This window comes from Oncorhynchus nerka, linkage group LG28, assembly GCF_034236695.1.
Source record: "Oncorhynchus nerka isolate Pitt River linkage group LG28, Oner_Uvic_2.0, whole genome shotgun sequence".
Lineage (NCBI taxonomy): Eukaryota > Metazoa > Chordata > Actinopteri > Salmoniformes > Salmonidae > Oncorhynchus > Oncorhynchus nerka.
Window position 1 is genome coordinate 62,932,452 of NC_088423.1, and position 22,497 is coordinate 62,954,948.

Here is a 22,497-nt window from a genome sequence, read left to right on the forward strand (position 1 = left end):
CACATTCATTTCCCTGAGCACAGTTGTATAATTTGTCATCTTGGCTTAATTAGTCATAGGATGAAACTACAGTATGGAGAACCATGGGACTTCTCCAGAAACACCTGTGGTGCATATGACACAGAATGTGTTACTTTCCAACGCCTAGAGAGGCATTCACAACTATGATACATGAATTCAGGCACATTAGGCGGTCCAAAAGTTGGAAGTAAAGCGAAATACTATATACTGTAAATCTTTAAAGGTATACAAGGTACTCCAAAGCCCAAGGAGAGGTGTGGGTGACTCGAGGGAGGACCTCTGGCTTCTGGCCTGTAGCTCTGGAGAGATGACAGCACTGACTGGAGCATATGGCCGGTCTGTCCACTGCACTGCGGGGCTGGCACAGGGAGCTCATTTTTTCAGCTCCCTGGCACTGTCAGACGCCCATTGCCTGTAGAGCTACGTACAAGAGCAACAGTGTGTGGTTATGAATGTGCTGTGCATACATTATTGTGCATATACCTGCAGATGTTGGTGTGAGTTTGTGCGTGAGAGTGAATGCATGTGTGTTTTTAGATTAGTATACACTCAGTTTACAAAACATTAAGAACACCTGCTCTTTCCACGACCAAGTGAATCCAGGTGAAAGCATGATCCCTTATTGAAGCCACTTGTTAAATACACTTCAAGTAGTATAGATGAAGGGGAGGAGACAGGTTAAAGAAGGAATTTTAAGCCTTGAGACAATTGAGACATAGATAGTGTGCCACTCAGAGGGTGAATGGGCCAGACAAAAGATTTAAGTACCTTTCACCCGGGTATGGTAGTATGTGCCAGGCACACTGGTTTGTGTCGAGAACTGCAACGCTGCTGGGTTTTTCACGCAAAACAGTTTCCCGTGTGTATCAAGAATGGTCCACCATCCAAAGGACATCCAGCCAACTTGACACAACTTTGGGAAGTGTTAGAGTCAACATGCGCCAGCAACCCTGTGGAACGCTTTCGACACCTTGTAGAGTCCATGCTCTGACGAATTGAGGCTGTTCTGAGGGCAAAAGGGGGTGTGAGGTGCAACTCAATATTAGGAAGGTGTTCTAGAAAATAGTAAAAAAAAATAAAGAAAGGCCCTTGAATGAGTAGGTGTGTCCAAACTTTTGACTGGTACTGTATACACTGAGTATACAGTACCAGTCAAAAGTTTGGACACACCTACTCATTCAAGGGCCTTTCTTTATTTTTTTAAAACTATTTTCTACATTGTATAATAATAGTGAAGACATCAAAACTATGAAATAACACATATGGAATCATGTAGTAACCAAAAAAATGTTAAACAAATATTTGGGCTTGATGACAGCTTTGCACACTCTTGGCATTCTCTCAACCAGCTTCATGACGTAGTCACCAGGAATGCTTTTCCAACAGTCTTGAAGGAGCTCCCACATATGCTGAACACTTGTTGGCTGCTTTTCCTTCACTCTGCGGTCCAACGCATCCCAAACCATCATAATCGGGTGATTGTTGAGGCCAGGTCATCTGATGCAGCACTCCATCACTCTCCTTTTTGGTCCAATAGACCTTACACAGCCCAGAGGTTTGTTTTGGGTCATTGTCCCGTTGAAAAACAAATGGTAAAGGCAAACCAGATGGGATGGGTTATCGCTGCAGAATGCTGTGGAAGCCAATGCTGGTTAAGTGTGCCTTTCATTCTAAATAAATCACTGACAGTGTCACCAGCAAAGCACCCCTACACCATCACACCTCCTCCTCCATGCTTCACGGTGGGAACCACACATGCGGAGATCATCTGTTCACCAACTCAGAAAGACACTGGTTGGAACCAAAAATCTCACATTTGGACTCATCAGACCAAAGGACAGTTTTCCACCGGTCTAATGTCCATTGCTCGTGTTTCTTGGCCTAAGCAAGTCTCTTCTTCTTATTGGTGTCCTTTAGTAGTGGTTTCTTTACAGCAATTCGACCATGAAGGCCTGATTCACGCAGTCTCCTCTGAACAGTTCATGTTGAGATGTGTCTGTTACTTGAACTTGAATTATTTATTTGGGCTGCAATCTGAGGTGCAGTTAATTGACGATTTCTGAAGCTGGTAACTCTAATGCACTTATCCTATGCAGCAGAGGTAACCCTTGGTCTTCCTTTCCTGTGGTGGTCCTCATGAGAGCCAGTTTCATCATAGCGCTTGATGGTTTTTGCGACTGCACTTGAAGAAATGTTCAATGTTCCTCATTGACTGACCTTCATGTCTTAAAGTAATGATAGACTGTCTTTTCTCTTTGCTTATTTGAGCTGTTCTTCCCTTAGTATGGACTATTTGGTCTTTTACCAAATAGGGCTATCTTCTGTATACCACCCCATACCTTGTCATAATACAACTGATTGTCTTAAACGCATTAAGAAGGAAAGAAATTCCACAAATGAACTTTGAACAAGGCACACCTGTTCATTGAAATGCATTCCAGGTGACTACCTTATGAAGGTGGTTGAGAGAATGCCAAGTGTGCAAAACTGTCATCAAGGCAAGGGGTGGCTACTAAATATTTGTTTAACATGTTTTTGGTTACTACATGATTCCATATGTGTTATTTCCTAGTTTTGATGTCTTCACGATTATTCTACAATGTAGAAAATAGGAAAAATAAGGAAAATGCCTGGAATGAGTAGGTGTGTCCAAACTTTTGACTGGTACTCTACGTAAATAACATAACAGTGTGGTGTGTGTGTGTGTGTATGTGTGTGTGCGTGTGTGTTTGTGTTGGGATGTGCCCAGTTCTCCCTCTGCGGAAGCAAGTCCCTTCACAGGCTCCACAGGTGAGCTGCTGATCTAGGTGGTGTAAGCTCTGTAGTTTCCCTCAGCCATCTGTGGCAATGGCAGCACTGCCCAGCATCACATGCCTTTCCCTCCATCCATCCACTCCACCCTGCTGCCTCCTATCCCTGACTATGCACACAATGTACACTACAAAACACACTCTCTCTTTTATCCTCTCCAATGCACTGGTCCTCGGCCAACAGATTTAGATATTTCTATTTTGCACGGGATATTCTTCCTGATCTAAATCTACCTCAATCTATGACACATCTTAGCCTAAATTCAGGCATAAGAAAACATTCCTGTGGTGTGGTTGATGTTTCCTACATGAATTGGAACAGCAGCGAAGAATACGTAGCTTGAGAAGACGTAGTTTGGGAGTGATAAAAGCACATTAGGTCTCAGACACGAATCGTGCCTCTGTTAATATGAGGAGTGATTTCCCTCCCTCCACAGCGTAGCAGAGATTGATGGAGGCTATGAGAGGCTGAGGCATTGACAGAGTGGCTTGTTCAGCACCAACAACCAAGCCCACCACCACTAACCCCATCTAACAGTGGAGCCTAACATCCAAACCGATAATAACACCAGCTCTCTAAAGGCTTGAAAACACAAGCACTACTTGCCAATTAGAAGCTAGTTATCCTGTCCGGTCTTATCATCAAATACGTTGTGTTAGCATAGGACTTTCTTAGCTGTAGCTGTGACACTGCAAAGATTAACACAGTTTTTGATCTGTTGATCATTAGCATGTCTGTCTCATTAAAGGACACTGACTATCAACTCTGACTATCAACAATCAGGTGTTGGTATTTAGAGCAGAACAAAGACTGTTAAGAAACACGACTGGACATGTTAAGAGACACGATTGGCTAAACCTCCTCTTTCTCTCACTCGTGCCCACTCTCTTGTAAAGCCTTGTTTATACCTGGCGCTAACATGCATCCTGCGTCCTGATCTTGTCCACATTTTGATTGTGCCCACATCTTCGGATATACATTTACACGTGGTGTTTAAATGTCTCTTATCCATCCACTGTGTCCACATTCTGACCAGATTTCTTGGTCTCTCCCTGTATGCAAATTATACATAGATATATATATATTGATTTACTTATTGATTTTAAGACACATATTGATGTCAGAAGTCAATGTTGCCACCTGACTGATGATTTCAGAAACAGGATAGTGATGATTTAAATGGTTTCACTGTCCGGATCCGTCTACACTAAGATATCCAGACACAACGCGTGCCTGACTACCTCCGGAGTAGGTAATCCTCTACACCTGTCAAAACAATGTGGGCACAATAAGAATGTGGACAAGATCAGGACAAAAGGCGCATGATAGAACCAGTTATGAATGGGGCTTTAGCCTACGTTTGCATACTGTATGTAACCTACAGGTTTATCTGATGGAAAAGGCCAGTGAATAAATGAGGTAGGACATGACTATCTATACAGAAATTCAGCAGATTGATATATCGCCAAACTGAATTACACACTATTCAGTGACATTAATAGCCCTGTCTGTGGCAGTAATATTCCATATTTTTCATAATTTGTTGTTGAACAGGAAAGGGCCCGATGTTTCAGATGGCTCCTCTGGAGGGAGAGGTAATTTCACCCTCTTTAGAGGCCCTTCACAGGGCCTTACACAGGGCCTTACACAGGGCCCGCCGCACTAATGGAACTGTCATATAAATGTAAATAACATTGTGACTCTGTGAAACAAACCTTGAAGGGCAAGCAGGCAGAATTGAGCCGGATAAACAAACAAGCACGCTCGAGCACACACACACACACACACACACACACACACACACACACACACACACACACACACACACACACACACACACACACACACACACACACACACACACACACACATCCCTGGAATCCTGGGCGGCAGGTAGTTTAGCAGTTAAGAGCATTGGGCCAGTAACCGAAAGGTCGCTGGGTCAAATCCCTGAGCCGAGGTGAAAAATCTGTCGACGTGTCCTTGAGCAAGGCACTTGCCATCAATAATGACTAGCCTGTGCTCTGACCCCACTCTCTGAGGGTGTCTCAGTGTGATTTGCAAAAAAAAAAGTGAAATAGAACAAATGTAACTACCCACCTAATTATCTTATCTCATCTTTATACCTGAGGGAGGGGAGGGAAAGGTGAGCGGCTTCAAACCAAACCCACAGAGTTGTTAGTCCATCTAGTCACAAAAAGGTTGCATTTCCTCTCAGGTTAGTTTCCTAGCTTCATTCTGAAATATATGGGGTAATTCCTAGATAGTGAAATCATCAGGAGCTGTCTAGGATGTAATCACAGACTAGTAGTCGGTAAGCAGGTGTAGTGTCAGCCAGGGATCAGAGTGGAGATGATGTGGTGGAGGCTGGCAGGATGTCTAGACCTGCAGATTGAGCCTGTGGAGGTTTAGAGGACAGTCAGGATTAAGCCTCCTCCTCCTCCTATGTAATCCAATCACAGTGAGGAAAGAGTGCATTAACTAGACTCTAGCACACTGAACCTAAACAGGGAATAAAGAACTGCTTCGTAGCCTACCCTCTCTGTGAGGAAACAACTTTGATTTTTATCTTTATCTTTATTTGATTTGGATTTTATCAGGGAGACCAAGGTCTCTTTTACAGATGGACCCTGAATTACAGAAATGACAGAAAATGCACACATCAAAACATAAATACAAAATGCAAGCAGAAAGAAGGAAAAGTCATCAGTAATAAGGTCCTCAATCAGCTTTCTGAATTGCCCCAGAGGCACCAAAACATCACATTTAAGAACATTTTGAAGATTGTCCCACAAATAAGGTGCAAAGAAAACCAAAAGCTGATTTATCTAACTCAGTAGAGACCAAAGGCATTTCCAGAGTTAACCATCCCGGAGACCGGATATGGTAACTCGCATGTCTAAAGTTTAGTAAAGATGTTAGCTACAGTGGGACTTTTTGTAAAAGGGCTTTATACATGAAAACATAGCAATATATCAACCTACGTGACATCAAGAGCCAACCAACCTTCTGGTAGAGAATGGAGTGATGAGCACTAAAACTGTCGCCCGAATTAAAGTGCATCTAACGGCTTTAATGAAGTACAGTTGAAGTCGGAAGTTTACATACACCTTAGCCAAATGCATTTAAACTCAGTTTTACACAATTCCTGACATTTAATCCTAGTAAAAAATCTCTGTTTTAGGTCAGTTAGGATCACCACTTTGCTTTATGTGAAATGTCAGAATAATAGTAGAGAGAATGATTTATTTCAGCTTTTATTTCTTTCATCACACTCTCAGTGGGTCAGACGTTTACATACACTCAATTGGTATTTGGTAGCATTGCCTTTAAAATAGTTTCACTTGGGTCAAACGTTTCAGGTAACCTTCCACAAGCTTCCCACAATAAGTTGGGTGAATTTTAGCCCATTACTCCTGACAGAGCTGGTGTAACTGAGTCAGGTTTGTAGGACTCCTTGCTAACACACATATTTTCAGTTCTTCCCACAAATGTTCTATAGGATTGAGGTCAGGGCTTTGTGGTGGCCACTCCAATACCTTGACTTTGTTGTCCTTAAACCATTTTGCCACAACTTTGGAAGTATGCTTGGGGTCATTGTCCATTTGGAAGACCCATTTGTGACCAAGCTTCAACTTCCTGACTGATGTCTTGAGATGTTGCTTCAATATATCCACATCATTTTCCTTCTTCGTTATGCCATCTATTTTGTGAAGTGCACCAGTCCCTCCTGCAGCAAAGCACCCCCACAACTGCCACCTCCGTGCTTCACGGTTGGGATGGTGTTCTTCGGCTTGCATACCTCCCCCTTTTTCCTCCAAACATAGCGATGGTCGTTATGACCAAACATTTCCATTTTTGTTCCATCAGACCAGAGGACATTTCTCCAAAAAGACAATCTCTGTCCCCATGTGCAGGTGCAAACCGTAGTCTGGCTTTTTCATGGCAGTTTTGGAGCAGTGGCTTCTTCCTTGCTGAGCGTCCTTTCAGGTTATGATGATATAGGACTCGTTTTACTGTGGATATAGATACTTTTGTAACTGGTTCCTCCAGCATCTTCACACGGTCCTTAACTATTGTTCTGGGATTGATTTGCACTTTTCACACCAAAGTACGTTCATCTCTAGGAGACAGAATGCGTCTCCTTCCTGAGCGGTATGATGGCTGCGTCCCATGGTGTTTATACATGCGTACTATTGTTTGTACCGATGAATGTGGTACCTTCAGGCGTTTGGAAAATGTTCCCAAGGATGAACCAGACTTGTGGAGGGCTACAATTTTTTTCTGAGGTCTTGGCTGATTTCTTTTGATTTTCCCATGATGTCAAGCAAAGAGGCACTGAGTTTGAAGGTAGGCTTTGAAATACATCCACAGGTACACAATTGACTCAAATGACGTAAATTAGCCAATCAGAGGCTTCTAAAGCCATGACATCATTTTCTGGCATTTTCCAAGCTGTTTAAAGGCACAGTCAACTTAGTGAAAGGAAGCTTCTGACCAACTGGAAATGTGATACAGTGAATTATCAGTGAAATAATCTGTCTGTAAACAATTGTTGGAAAAATTACTTGTACAAAACTATAGTTGCCAAAACTATTGTTGTTAACAAGACATTTGTGGAGTTTTTATCAGCTTATCAACTTTCTTTTGTCAGCTTATCAACTTTCTTTTGTCAGCTGGCATCATCACTTCATAAGTGTCTTTAGAAAGGATGGCAGACCAAACTGCAAGAGAGAGGAATACGGCTGAATTATTAAAGACGCCAATTAGCTGGGCTGCCATTTAGATCAAACACACCAGGCCGTCTTTCACTGCAAAGCAGTGGCATTTACCAGCAGCACCAGAGGCTTGTTCAGGGAGCGAAGCAGGCTGGGCGTCGGGCAGAGAGTTTAGAGTGTGAGGCGGAGCACCCAGCCATGAAAGAGTTGAGCTGTGCAACAGTGCTCTAATGAACGACTTGACACAACGGCATGGTTCAACTCAACCTCAGAGAGGTTGCCGAGGCCTGACCTAACTCAGCAAGCGTGCAGGAGAACTGAATTGTAAGGCTGGTGTGTAAAAGGAGTCTTCTTCTCCCTCTCTTTCTCTTCCTCTCTTTCTCTTAGCGCTCCTACTCTTTCTGTCTCCTTACTGTATGTCCTCAAAGACTACACCAGCAGGGTAGAGGACAGCCATCTTGGCAAGTTGAAACTAAAAAGACTTTCAAAGGAATCTTCCAGCACAATCCCCAGTCCCCACAACTGTTTGCTGCTATTAAGGTGAGCAGCAAAGTTATAATATATACAGTATCATTTAGCACAGTGGGTCTCAACTGATTTTGACCGGGGACCCAAATTTGACAATGACAATTGAGTCGCGACCCAATATGATGGACTGCTGATGATTACATTTCGTAATGTTGTATTGCAGCTGCCTTCTTGGGCAGGCTTCACTTGCAAAATAGACTCTGTCTCACTGGTCTACTATTATGGTATTAAAGAAAGCCATTACACAGCCATATTAACTGAGGAAACATGTATGTAAATTCAAGAGAATGAGCCATTTTAATTAGGAGACCAGTTCAGGATGTACTACATTGTCGGGCACCATGTCCTTCGCTGCCAATGCCTCCCTGTGTAGGAAGCAGTGGTTCCACACCGCACTCTGTGCTCTCTCCAGGATCCGCTTTACTACCCCGAAGTGCTTTCCCGTCATGGCAGCTGCCCCATCAGTTGTCACACTGACGCACCCATCCCAGGCCAGTCCCACGGGGCCCAGGTGCATATAAATTGTGTTAACGACAGCCTCTGCAGTGGTGGTGGTGGTGGGCAAATCAGCACAAAAAAAGGAACTGCTCCTCGAAGTTACTATCCCACACGTGCCTGACATAGACCATTAGAATTGTATGGTGAGCCACACCTGTTGATTCATCAAGCTGCGTGTCCTCATGTCCTGGATTCTCCTCCTCATGGTGTCATTGGATAGGGGTATAGTTTTAAGTTTGTTGGCGGTTGACTCTCCCGATATTTCAGTGCACATATCAATCGTAGCAGGGAGCACGAGATCCTCTGCGCTGGTGTGGGCTTTTTTTTTGCACTTGGCAATGCGCTGGGCCACAAGGCATGATGCGCAAAGTGTCTTTTCTTGAATGGTGAATATGTTCTTCAATGAATCTTGTGAGGACACCAGATATTGACATTTTCTATTTTTTTTGTTGAAAAAGTCAGCTTGTCTTATCTTCGTGACTTGGATGCTTGGTGTCCAGATGCCTTTTCAGTTTGGAGGGTTTCATGCTCTCATTAGCTAAGAGCTCGCAGCATAGGACGTCTACACTCACCCTGCCTGTCTTCAATATATGTAAAACAATAATTGATGAGGGGTGGTATTTTCTCTTCTTGACAGGGACCGGGTTGTCTGCCTTGCTGTTGACATTGGAAGCAACAGTAGATGAAGAGGGAGCTGCACGTTTTAAAAACGTGTCCATGATTTTACTCTGATAGCTAGCCTACATGAGTTAAATGACAGTTAACTATCCACATGTATAATGCCTGCAGAACACATCTGCATACTTAGTTGTCATAAGAAGATCTGTATTATCTGATTGCTCGTGTCACATTTAAAACAAAACAATGTTGCAGAGTGACATTTTCATTGGATCAGTGTGTGTGTGTGTGTGTGTGTGTGTGTGTGTGTGTGTGTGTGTGTGGAAGGGGGGGTCAGTGAGTGTGTGCAGCGCGAAAACCCTCCAAGTTCGAACGTAGCTAGCTTTTTCAACACTGCTGACACGCTGCACGTGTAAAGTCAGCAACAATAAGTGGTGAGGCCGTATCCTTTCAAAATAAAAGTTTCAGTGTGGCGGTTACCTTTCAAAATAATTTTGTATTACATTTTTTATATTCTTGCAAAAGTCCCACCCCCCCAGTTGAGAATCCCTGATTTAGCAGATGCTTTTATCCAAAGTGACAGAGTCATGCATTAGACCGCTGTGCCACTTGGAAGCCCAAAGGCACTGCATCTCAGCGCAAGAGGGGAGACTAAAGTCCCTGGTTCGAATCCAGGCTGAATCCCATCCAGCTGTAGGGTGGTGCACAATTGGCCCAGCGTCGTCCGGGGTAGGCCGTCATTGTAAACAAGAATTTGTTCTTAAACTGACTTGCCTAGTTAAATAAAAAAAATGCATGCATACATTTGACATACAGGTGGTCCTGGGAATTGAACACACTATCCTGGTGTTGTACGTGCTGTGCTCTACTAACTCAGCTAGAGAACTACAGTTTTTGCATGGAAACTGGAATGCACATGAAATACATATTTCACATATTCCAAAACCCTTTACATTTCAATCATATAACCGTAAGCGTGCACTAAGTACAGAAAGCCTATGGCTCTCCACTATGGTGGTTGACAATGTGATCTTCAGATTGATCAGAGAGCTCTTAACCACTTCTCACATCTACTCATTACTACAGCTCTCCATTCCCCTGCACATCCCTCCATTCCATTACCTTGACCCTTCACAATGGTCCTGCTTCAGTATCATAGCCAGATCCTATCTCTCACACACACACACACACACACACACACACACACACACACACACACACACACACACACACACACACACACACACACACACACACACACACACACACACACACACACACACACACACACACACACAACCTGGGGATCACCCAGAGGTAACCAACCAGAAGAATAGTGGTGCTCATGATCATTACTCATCCATCATTTATCATAATGTATGAAGATAACAGCAAATGGACCATCAGAGACCTCCCTTTATCTAGCCATAATGGTGACCAAAGGAATGAAGATGATCGTAATGCCATTTTGGGTGGCAATTAGGGTCGAGTTAAATGACTTACTGAGGCGGGGAGTCTGGATACATCACATTGACTTGTGATAGAGTCTCCACGTAGGAGTCAAAGTCAAACGCTGGAGGGTACTCCCCGACACACGTCGACCTCAGCTCCCCGATGGAGCCGCCGTACGAAAAGCCATCCGGAGCTGTGGAGAGGCAGGTCAGTCTAATACAACACTAACGAACACAATAGCTTATTTTCCCCTCAGTGAACTACAGCACACAGTCAGGATTGTAAACATGCTCTGTGTTCAGTTCAACTGAATTTTATATCTCATGGTTTAGGGATCCTACTTTGAACTGAGTAAGCAGATTTACAGTAAATATTTCTTTTTGCAGTCTATCTCTCTCATCTGCACTGTTTTTACACCGGAGCAGTCAGAATCTTCTATGAAACATAAAGCTAAGGGCATGTGGCTACTTGAAGATAGAGGGGCTGTGATTGAAGCCAGTGCGATACAATCTGGGTATATCAGTCTTTGGCCAGGCAGAGGGAGAATGGGGCGGCGTCCTAACACAAAGGATGCTCTTTGAGCTTTTTGTGCTGTCTCTGTGTGAACTGACAATGGGACCCGGTCCATGGGGCCAAGTGGCCTTCCACAGACGTGGCTTTGGCTGTGTGTGTGTGATTCAGTTTGGCGCAATATTTCGTTATTTTCCCATTCCGTTATCAAACCCACAGGCAGAGCGTGGTCCCTTTACATGAGGTTTCAGGAGAAGAGCACTGGTTGGTTTAAATGCCAGCTCTGGAGAATGCCAAATGTGGCATATTAATGCCATGTGGGTGAAATGTGTTCATTGGAAGACTAAACTGAATATCTTCTATTGGTTCAGCTCTGGGAAAAGGAGCATAGACAATTCATGGCCATACATTTTGTCCCAGGGATTTGTAAATAAGACCTATGAAACAGCTTGTAACTGAAAACCGATAAACTAAAGCTTATGAATGAACGGGCCACTAACACACCTACTGGCCTCATCGATGGACAACTCTCTGTAACTCACCATAGCTGGCCCGCAGGTGGGGGTTGCGCAGACGGCTGTCTTTGCGCAGGCTGCCCACGATGATGGTAACGCAGGACAGGAAGAGCACCAGGCCGATGACGATGCCAGCCACCACCAGCGGAGACACCAGCAGGCTGGCCTCGCTGCCCCCATCACGGCAGTCTGGGTACTCATGGACACTGCTCTGGTTCGAGCTCACTGCACAGTTCACAGACCACAAGGTGGGGCACAGCCACAGAAAAGAGAAGGCAGGGAAGAATGGAATACAAGAGGGACAGTGTGGAGAGAAGGAAGGGGGGGGGTGATAGAGAGGGGAGAGTGGTGAGAGGATTAGAGAAAGTGGAGAGAGAAAAAAAAACACAGGTTAATTATTTTTGTTGGTTGTAAAGCAGAAATTCAAATCCTTTGTGGCAAAGCCAATGTTACAGACGTTGCCACCATGACCCTATGGAGAGAAACATGTAAGCTGACATTCCTCATCTTACACATACCTCTCTGTGGACCGCAGGTCAGGAACACTCCCAAGATTTTCATTCCTCAGCGGAGGAATCGATTCTCAAGTCTGCCGTGTTTAATATTTAATCCTCAACCCGTTAGAATTTTTAAATAGACGGGGTGGAACTCTTTCATGTCAGCTCAGGGGGCAGAAACCCAACTTCAGCCATTAGTGGCTCTTCTCAAATCCCCTTCACCCTTTTCATCAGAACGAGAGAGAAACCAAAATAAGCGCACACAACATCAATCAAATGTACTCAAATAACACCACACAGATAGTGACACAGACAGATTCAATATGGGCAGGCCGGGATAATACGAGGTGCTGTGTTAACTTTGCCACATTTGGCCTCTGAAAATCTTTTTGGGGGCATCAACAGGAGACACGAAATCAAATCAATTTATTTATGAGGAGGCCGTTGTCTAAATGCTAATCGTATTAGTCTCTATTCATCTCTTCCCTGCTGAGGAATTCCCGCCATAATTGAGGTTATAAAATATTTGTGTAGATCATAATCAATGTTAATATTTTAATCCACAGTGAGCATTGTGTGTTGATTTGAAGATCTAGCACAGTAGTCTTCATGCTGTTTATGCAATTATTCAGATCCCTTGACTTTTTCAACATTTTGTTAGGTTCCAGCTTTATTCTAAAATTGATTAAATAGTTTTTTCCCCCCTCATCAATCTATACACAATGCCCCATAATGACAGAGAAAAAAACAGTTTTTTAGAAACATTTGCTATTTATTAAAAATAAAAAACTGAAATGTCACATTTACATAAGTATTCAAACCCTTTACTCAGTACTTTGTTGAAGCGCCTTTGGTAGCGATTACAGCCTTGAGTCTTCTTGGGTATAATGCTACAAGTTTCTCCCATTCTTCTCTGCAGATCCTCTCAAGCTCTGTCAGGTTGGATGGGGAAAGTTGCTCCACAGCTATTTTCAGGTGTCTTCAGAGTTGTTCAATCTGGTTCAAGTCCCAGCTCTGGCTGGGCCACTCAAGGACATTTAGACACTTGTCCCGAAGCCACTCCTGTGCTGTCTTGACTGTGTGCTTAGTGTTGTTGTCCTATTGGAAGGTGAACCTTCGCCCCCAGTCTGAGGTCCAGAGCTCTCTGGAGCAGGTTTTAATCAAGGATCTCTGTACTTTACTTTGTTAATCTTTCCCTCGATCCTGACTAGTCTCCTAGTCCCTGCCACTGAAAAATATCCCCACAGGATGATGCTGCCACCACCATGCTTCACTCTAAGAATGGTGCCAGGTGTCCTCCAGATGTGACGCTTGGCGTTCAGGCCCGAAGAAATCTTGTTTCTCATGTTCTGAGAGTCTTTAGGTGCCTTTTGGCAAACTCCAAGCAGGCTTTCATGTGCCTTTTACTGAGGAGTGGCTTCCGTCTGGCCACTCTACCATAAAGACCTGATTGGTGGAGTGCTGCAAGTTGTCCTTCTGGATGGTTCTCCCTTCTCCACAGAGGAACTCTGGAGTTCTGTCAGAGTGACCATCGGGTTCTTGGTCACCTCCCTGACCAAGGCCCTTCTCCCCACGACTGCACAGTTTGGCGGACAGCTCTAGGAAGGGTCTTGGTGTTTCCAACTGTTGGGTTCGGAAAATATGAAATATACTTATTCATGTCACTGAGGGAGAGAGGGGAATGTAATACGTTTACATTCTGTCCGGATATGCTATTGTTAGCCATCGGGGATCCAATGGGAGGAAAAACGACACTGTCTAGTACGAGTCAACATGACAGCCGTGAGTTGGGGAGGAGTGAGCACTTTGAGGCAGAGGAGGTCAGATGAAGTGAGGAGGAACAGATATCACTAAGATTCTGTCTTGCCACAAAGATGCATTGGCTGTTCAGATATGTAGGAGAATCAGCAAAGGAGAAAGGGTTAAATATCAGTGCTTGTGTGAATATGTATTTTATCTTATGCAGCTGTATAACCCAATGTGGAAATAAACTTGGTTTGAGCGTTATTAAGCGCCCGATAAATTTGATAAGGTTCATTTAGAACCTAACAGTTGGCGCTGTGAGCAGGGTTCACCATGATTTACAGCTGAACTAGAGATTCCGAATCAGTGAACAGGAGCCGGCACCGGGAAACAAGGTATGCACAGTTCCTACACCTGTTATCACTCATTCTGAAATCTTGGGGAGATGAGAGTCGTAGGTTGAACCAATTATAGGATATGGATCTAGAAAGCCTGAGCTTATTCAGTTGTCCCATTGTATTACGACCGGTCATAGCTTTGTGGTATATGGTAAGTCCTGGAAGGTAAGCCTAAACACGTTGGTTCCTGTAGAGGGTAAGTCCTAGGGGATAAATCCTGAGTGGGTTGATTCTTGCTAGTACCATAAGGTATAGGGTAAGTCCCAGAAGGTATGCCCGAACAGGTTGGTACCTGTAGAGGGTAAGTCCTAGGGGGTAAAACCCGACTGGGAAGGTACGATAAGAATAAGGTGAGTCCCGGAAGTTAAGCCCGAGCAGGTTAGTACCTGCAGAGGGTAAGTCCTAGGGGGTAAGACCCGGGTGGGGTTGGTTCCCTGCTAAGCCTGTAATGAGAGGGTGAAGGTCTCAGCCACAGTGGCTGTGAGGCAGTATAGTGCCAGGGGATGGATAAAGTGTCTGGAGGAGAGCCTCATCCATGGTTCAAAAAGGAAAAAGACATTCAAACGTTGTTTGAACATGATTTGAGTATATTAGCAGTAGCAATAAGGAGAGAGGTTGGTTTATGCCCTATTTGGGCGGGGAACCGTGACAGATTATGTGGAAATAGGAAGACAATTTGATAATGTGTGTTATCAACAACAGTGATATTTGAGGCGTAACACTGAAATAAGACATTAGGTCATCCGTATTCTCCAGTAATACATTTGCAGACGCTATAGTATTGGTTCTAATACAAGGTATTAAGTGCAGTGACAAATTAATAGGCACACATACCCTAACTATTCTCCTGGGGATGTGGGTAGCTCTACCTTGGAAAATAGTTAATAGAATGTAATGCTCCGGGTGTCGTGGGTGTGGAGTCAAATGCAGGAGACAGAGTTCAATGCTGTGCGTCTTTTAATAGCACCAACGCACCACAGGGTGCTCACAAAAGTTACGTTCCCAACCACAGGGAATCAAAATGTACAATGGAAAAAATCACGACCAGGCACTAACACGTACCTCTACAACAGAGCCGAAGGTTACATTGAAATAATGTCATAAGGTGAAAGCACCAATTTGTAAGTCGCTCTGGATAAGAGCGTCTGCTAAATGACTTAAATGTAATGTAATCCCGCACAACAACCAGGCGGGCCGGCTGTCTAATAAAGACAAACTAATTAAACATGAACAGGTGCTACCACTAAACACCTTGGACATTGAAAAAAGTGCGTGAGCATTCTTCCAATTCGTCTCGATTATGGGAAAAATTGAGCAAACTGGATACAATTGGTCAGCATTTCCCAGCTAACGGAAAATTCAAATCTAGTAGAGAATTCAGGGAGGCAATTGTGACTTGGCACATTGACATAAAACCAGAATCAAAAGCTCAATATACCAACCAGCATTTGATATCAGCATTCTATCAACAAAAAATACAAACCGATTAACCTGGAATTAGTAGATGTACTCAGCTGCAGAAAGACTGAGTACATTGATAGAAGTTGTACGTCGGCTTTGATGGCAGGATTGAAACCCGTCATCAAAACGGCAATTGCGGGGGGTGGTGGACCAGCATTCTCACTGGGATGAAATAGTACAAGCGGCGTGGAGAGAGGAAGCTAATTCCGTTTACTCCGCAGATGTACGAATGGTTAATGCTGCCCCTGTGAAAGTCGTTAACTGCGGTCTCATTGGCCAAGGTAGGACAAAGAAACATTGCGGAAAGGGTAGCGAGCCTGCGCTAAGGCACAGGGGGCTAGCTCCATGTGTTAAGATGTGCGGCTATTGGTCATTGGAAGAATTAGTATAGAGTGGTAATGGAGACTACTGCACCCGCTGCATTCGGGGGGGGGGATGCTGCAATTCAAGCATTTGCATCTTTGTCAAAACAACAGCAGCAAACACTCCTGAAAGTAGTGGGGTTAGATCAATAATGGTTCAAGGAAATTACATTTTCTATGTGAAGGAAGGGCTGATGAGATCACGTCTTACACAACTTTTTTAATAGATGCCAGGGATCAAATATTGCGGATTCCATATGATGAAAAATTTGCTAAATTGCCGCAGGAAAAAAATATTTTGGGTTGAAGAATCTATGCATTTACATTACATTTACATTTAAGTCATTTAGCAGACGCTCTTATCCAGAGCGACTTACAAATTGGTGCATTCACCTTATGACATCCAGTGGAACAGTAGTGCATCTAAATCTTTTAAGGGGGGTGAGAGGGATTACTTTATCCTATCCTAGGTATTCCTTAAAGAGGTGGGGTTTCAGGTGTCTCCGGAAGGTGGTGATTGACTCCGCTGTCCTGGGGTCGTGAGGGAGTTTGTTTCACCATTGGGGGGCCAGAGCAGCGAACAGTTTTGACTGGGCTGAGCGGGAACTGTACTTCCTCAGTGGTAGGGAGGCGAGCAGGCCAGAGGTGGATGAACGCAGTGCCCTTGTTTGGGTGTAGGGCCTGATCAGAGCCTGGAGGTACTGAGGTGCCGTTCCCCTCACAGCTCCGTAGGCAAGCACCATGGTCTTGTAGCGGATGTGAGCTTCAACTGGAAGCCAGTGGAGAGAGCGGAGGAGCGGGGTGACGTGAGAGAACTTGGGAATGTTGAACACCAGACGGGCTGCGGCGTTCTGGATGAGTTGTAGGGGTTTAATGGCACAGGCAGGGAGCCCAGCCAACAGCGAGTTGCAGTAATCCAGACGGGAGATGACAAGTGCCTGGATTAGGACCTGCGCCGCTTCCTGTGTGAGGCAGGGTCGTACTCTGCGGATGTTGTAGAGCATGAACCTACAGGAACGGGCCACCGCCTTGATGTTAGTTGAGAACGACAGGGTGTTGTCCAGGATCACGCCAAGGTTCTTAGCGCTCTGGGAGGAGGACACAATGGAGTTGTCAACCGTGATGGCGAGATCATGGAACGGGCAGTCCTTCCCCGGGAGGAAGAGCAGCTCCGTCTTGCCGAGGTTCAGCTTGAGGTGGTGATCCGTCATCCACACTGATATGTCTGCCAGACATGCAGAGATGCGATTCGCCACCTGGTCATCAGAAGGGGGAAAGGAGAAGATTAATTGTGTGTCGTCTGCATAGCAATGATAGGAGAGACCATGTGAGGTTATGACAGAGCCAAGTGACTTGGTGTATAGCGAGAATAGGAGAGGGCCTAGAACAGAGCCCTGGGGGACACCAGTGGTGAGAGCACGTGGTGTGGAGACGGATTCTCGCCACGCCACCTGGTAGGAGCGACCTGTCAGGTAGGACGCAATCCAAGCGTGGGCCGCGCCGGAGATGCCCAACTCGGAGAGGGTGGAGAGGAGGATCTGATGGTTCACAGTATCGAAGGCAGCCGATAGGTCTAGAAGGATGAGAGCAGAGGAGAGAGAGTTAGCTTTAGCAGTGCGGAGCGCCTCCGTGATACAGAGAAGAGCAGTCTCAGTTGAATGACTAGTCTTGAAACCTGACTGATTTGGATCAAGAAGGTCATTCTGAGAGAGATAGCAGGAGAGCTGGCCAAGGACGGCACGTTCAAGAGTTTTGGAGAGAAAAGAAAGAAGGGATACTGGTCTGTAGTTGTTGACATCGGAGGGATCGAGTGTAGGTTTTTTCAGAAGGGGTGCAACTCTCGCTCTCTTGAAGACGGAAGGGACGAGCCAGCGGTCAGGGATGAGTTGATGAGCGAGGTGAGGTAAGGGAGAAGGTCTCCGGAAATGGTCTGGAGAAGAGAGGAGGGGATAGGGTCAAGCGGGCAGGTTGTTGGGCGGCCGGCCGTCACAAGACGCGAGATTTCATCTGGAGAGAGAGGGGAGAAAGAGGTCAGAGCACAGGGTAGGGCAGTGTGAGCAGAACCAGCGGTGTCGTTTGACTTAGCAAACGAGGATCGGATGTCGTCGACCTTCTTTTCAAAATGGTTGACGAAGTCATCTGCAGAGAGGGGAGGAGGGGGGGAGGGGGAGGAGGATTCAGGAGGGAGGAGAAGGTTGCAAAGAGCTTCCTAGGGTTAGAGGCAGATGCTTGGAATTTAGAGTGGTAGAAAGTGGCTTTAGCAGCAGAGAGAGAAGAGGAAAATGTAGAGAGGAGGGAGTGAAAGGATGTCAGGTCCGCAGGGAGGCGAGTTTTCCTCCATTTCCGCTCGGCTGCCCGGAGCCCTGTTCTGTGAGCTCGCAATGAGTCGTCGAGCCACGGAGCGGGAGGGGAGGACCGAGCCGGCCTGGAGGATAGGGGACATAGAGAGTCAAAGGATGCAGAAAGGGAGGAGAGGAGGGTTGAGGAGGCAGAATCAGGAGATAGGTTGGAGAAGGTTTGAGCAGAGGGAAGAGATGATAGGATGGAAGAGGAGAGAGTAGCGGGGGAGAGAGAGCGAAGGTTGGGACGGCGCGATACCATCCGAGTAGGGGCAGTGTGGGAAGTGTTGGATGAGAGCGAGAGGGAAAAGGATACAAGGTAGTGGTCGGAGACTTGGAGGGGAGTTGCAATGAGGTTAGTGGAAGAACAGCATCTAGTAAAGATGAGGTCGAGCGTATTTCCTGCCTTGTGAGTAGGGGGGGAAGGTGAGAGGGTGAGGTCAAAAGAGGAGAGGAGTGGAAAGAAGGAGGCAGAGAGGAATGAGTCAAAGGTAGACGTGGGGAGGTTGCCCAGAACTGTGAGAGGTGAGCCGTCCTCAGGAAAGGAGCTTATCAAGGCATCAAGCTCATTGATGAACTCTCCGAGGGAACCTGGAGGGCGATAAATGATAAGGATGTTAAGCTTGAAAGGGCTGGTAACTGTGACAGCATGGAATTCAAAGGAGGCGATAGACAGATGGGTAAGGGGAGAAAGAGAGAATGACCACTTGGGAGAGATGAGGATCCCGGTGTCACCACCCCGCTGACCAGAAGCTCTCGGGGTGTGCGAGAACACGTGGGCAGACGAAGAGAGAGCAGTAGGAGTAGCAGTGTTGTCTGTGGTGATCCATGTTTCCGTCAGTGCCAAGAAGTCGAGGGACTGGAGGGAGGCATAGGCTGAGATGAACTCTGCCTTGTTGGCCGCAGATCGGCAGTTCCAGAGGCTACCGGAGACCTGGAACTCCACGTGGGTCGTGCGCGCTGGGACCACCAGATTAGGGTGGCCGCGGCCACGCGGTGTGGAGCGTTTGTATGGTCTGTGCAGAGATGGGAATGGATTCTGAAGAGGTAACAAATCAAATGATCTAGACATAAACACTCCTTGCAAACTTAGAATACTTTGAGGGGTTTTTAGTCTCGTGTGAGACATTTTATGTTGTTTTACTTATGAAACAGATTTATATTTTATGTCGCCTTATTCTGAAATAGATTTATAGAAGGGACAAAAAGGGAGGAGGGGTCACGAGAAATTAGCATTGGGGTTACCAAACCTAAAATGAACTTTTTTAGTTCATGCCATGTGGGTTCATGAACACGAAGAGCGTTGTGGTGCGGTGGTTATGGAGAATCATGGGGAAAAGAGACAAGGGAATCGCTAGACGGTGGCGAGATAATGTTGCAGTGTCTAAGGGTAGTACATGCCAAGTAAGGGATACATAAACAATGGGGGTGGATTAAAACAAAAGTTTAATGGTTGGAGTGAGGACAGTGGATTTACCATTATCATGTTTCGCTTGTAATTAATACTTTTGGATTGCTGATTAAGATGTAGCATAGAGAATGCTAACAAAATGTACACTGTCTTTTCCAGGAGAGGAGGTGGTTTCATTATCTCTCTTTGGAATGTTTCCAGAGACTGTGGTCTTGGGGAGAGCAGTTAGTGAAATTCAGCAGTTTTATTAGTATAAAAGTATCCAAAGGGGCCCCCTCTGGTGAGGCCTGATCAATCTCAGTAGAGATGATCGCGACGGGTGGGATTTGAATTATAATATGAAGGAGGGACATCAGTCTCTAGTCTATTTTACCATTACCTTATGGGATACCATTATTTCCTTATGGAGTTATCAAGAATTGTAATTATAAGTTGATTGGTTATTCTAATTGGTTTATTATTGAGTTAACATGCAGTGTTTTTGAATCACAATGTGAATCATGTGTTGAACGGGTAAAGGACCAGTTCCCTGGGGCCCTGGTCCTTTGGTTAAATACACTAAAGAATTCTGTTCCGCCTTCACATAGAAGGGAAAATATATTAATTAATGAGGGTTGACGGTTCCTCCAAAAGGATTTCATTTTTGTCTTTGTTTCGATACAAATTTCACCAGATTGGGTCTGCCGGATTGTTGGTATTTCCCCCATGGGTAAGAGTTCTAACTCCCTGATCTGGTAACTCTTCGGAGAGGTCGCCAGTAAAATAAGGGAGTATGAACCAAGTTTGAAAGTGGTTTCAACAGTAACAGCATGTTGTTTAGCTCTTTGACATTTGTCTTAGAGATAATGGTATTAAGAAAACTGAGAATGTAATAATTGATCAAACGGTGAACGGATGGTCTGGATATCCGGATTCAGAAGTGCCTTAAACTGTTGTTTCGCTCCGTCTTCTCTCAAGTAATGGCAAGGGTGGCGTCAGATGGTGTCTTAATACATGGAAGGGATCATTTGACCACGAACAGTGTGTGAACCTCAAAAACCTCCCTAGCCAGCTGAACAATAAGCGACAAAGACGTTCAATACGACCGTGACTTTTAACACTCATATCTGTGACCTGAGTCCGAGCCATCGACCTGGGTACAGGAGGAGTGCGTCCTGAGACCGTGCATGTGGCGTGAGCATGGAGAGAAATCACGTTCAAACGTCTCTCATGCTCGTGGAGTACTGGTGGGAAAAATGGACCAGACCGAATGGTGGTGTCAGCACAGGTGAGAGACTTGTGTATTTGATTTTTTTAAAACTTTATGTGGATATTGATATAGGGACATTATCAAGGGCCATCAACTGTGACAGGCATGAGTTACATACGTTCCGTTGGGAAGATGAACTTTAAAACTAGCTGAAGAGGAACCCATAAAGACACGCTAGAAAGATAAGTGCTGGGAGTAGGGGGGGGGGGGGGGGGGTGTCAACCGTGCGCGTAATTGTTTAGGTTGGGGTGTCAGGTTTATTGAGGAGGAATGCACACTGCGATATTGAGTTACCGATCTTTCATCACCATGCCACTCGTAACAGGTAAACAGGAACAAATTGTTGTAATGAGAAGAGTTATTACCGGCAATCAAAGGTCCCGTTTGAAAATGTACATTCTAACCATGATGATGTGTGCTAGGTTGAGAAGCTTGAATTAGAGTGATAGACTCTATGTAAAGCACTAAGGACTGTCATTCTAAATTTGGCTTGGATAATTTATAAAATGTTTTAATTATGATTCGGATAAAGCGAGAGAGAGCGCTACTCTCAAACTGTGAGGGGTGAGTGCACGGCTCTAACTTATTGGGTCTAGGGAGGGTTTTTCTCTCTAGAAACCTTAACTTTAAGTGTCCTCCGAGAGGGAGGTTATTAGAGAACTCACTGGATTGTCACGCCATGATATGTTTCACCTGTCCCTGTAATTGTCTCCACCCCCTCCAGGTGTCGCTTATTTTCCCCAGTGTGTTTATCCCTGTGTTTCCTGTCTCTCTGTGCCAGTTCGTCTTGTATGTTTTCCAAGTCAACCAGCGGTTGTCCCGTTCTCCTGCTTTTTGCATTTCTCCTTTTTCTAGTCCTCCCGGTTTTGACCCTTGCCTTTTTTTCTGGACATTGTGCCCGCCTGCCTGCCTTGACCACGAGCCTGTCTGCCACTCTGTACCTCCTGGACTCTGATCTGGTTTTGACCGTTTGCCTGTCCACGACCATTCTCTAGCCTACCCCTTTGGATTATCAAACATTGTAAGACTCCAACCATCTGCCTCCATTGTCTGCATCTGGGTCTTGCCTTGTGTCATGATAGGATGATAACTTGAGTCAACCATGAAGGCGATTTTGTTTTACAATGTCTTTTATAATCCTAATGTTGAAGCATATCAATACATGTGGATTGCTGGATGACGCGGTACAATAAATAGCATACAAGGCTCATAGTCTGTGTCGTGCGTTGACACCCGAGGATGAAAATGAAGGAGACGGGCATGGAGACTAGCATCCCCATGGGCATAGAACAGAACGGATGGATGGTTCTTTCCACCGTCTTAGTCGCATCAAGAGTGGTGAGAAATGATTAAACATGCATTTCCT

The 22,497-nt window shown here is 45.2% G+C and overlaps 1 protein-coding gene across 2 annotated transcripts in view; it reads right to left on the minus strand.

The window, feature by feature from the left end:
- The window catches only part of LOC115113520 (protein BEAN1-like), a 60,462-nt gene that overhangs the window by 7,326 nt on the left and 30,639 nt on the right, over positions 1–22,497 (minus strand). The window contains exons 2-4 of one of the 2 annotated variants that reach the window (XM_029641284.2): positions 12,190–12,391; positions 11,699–11,896; positions 10,698–10,839 (exon numbers count right to left, since the gene is read on the minus strand). In XM_029641284.2, the coding sequence (XP_029497144.1) occupies positions 10,698–10,839; positions 11,699–11,896; positions 12,190–12,232 (383 nt within the window). In that variant the 5' untranslated portion in view covers positions 12,233–12,391. The remainder of the gene's footprint in view (positions 1–10,697; positions 10,840–11,698; positions 11,897–12,189; positions 12,392–22,497) is intronic. The other variant, XM_029641283.2, reaches the window with a different exon arrangement.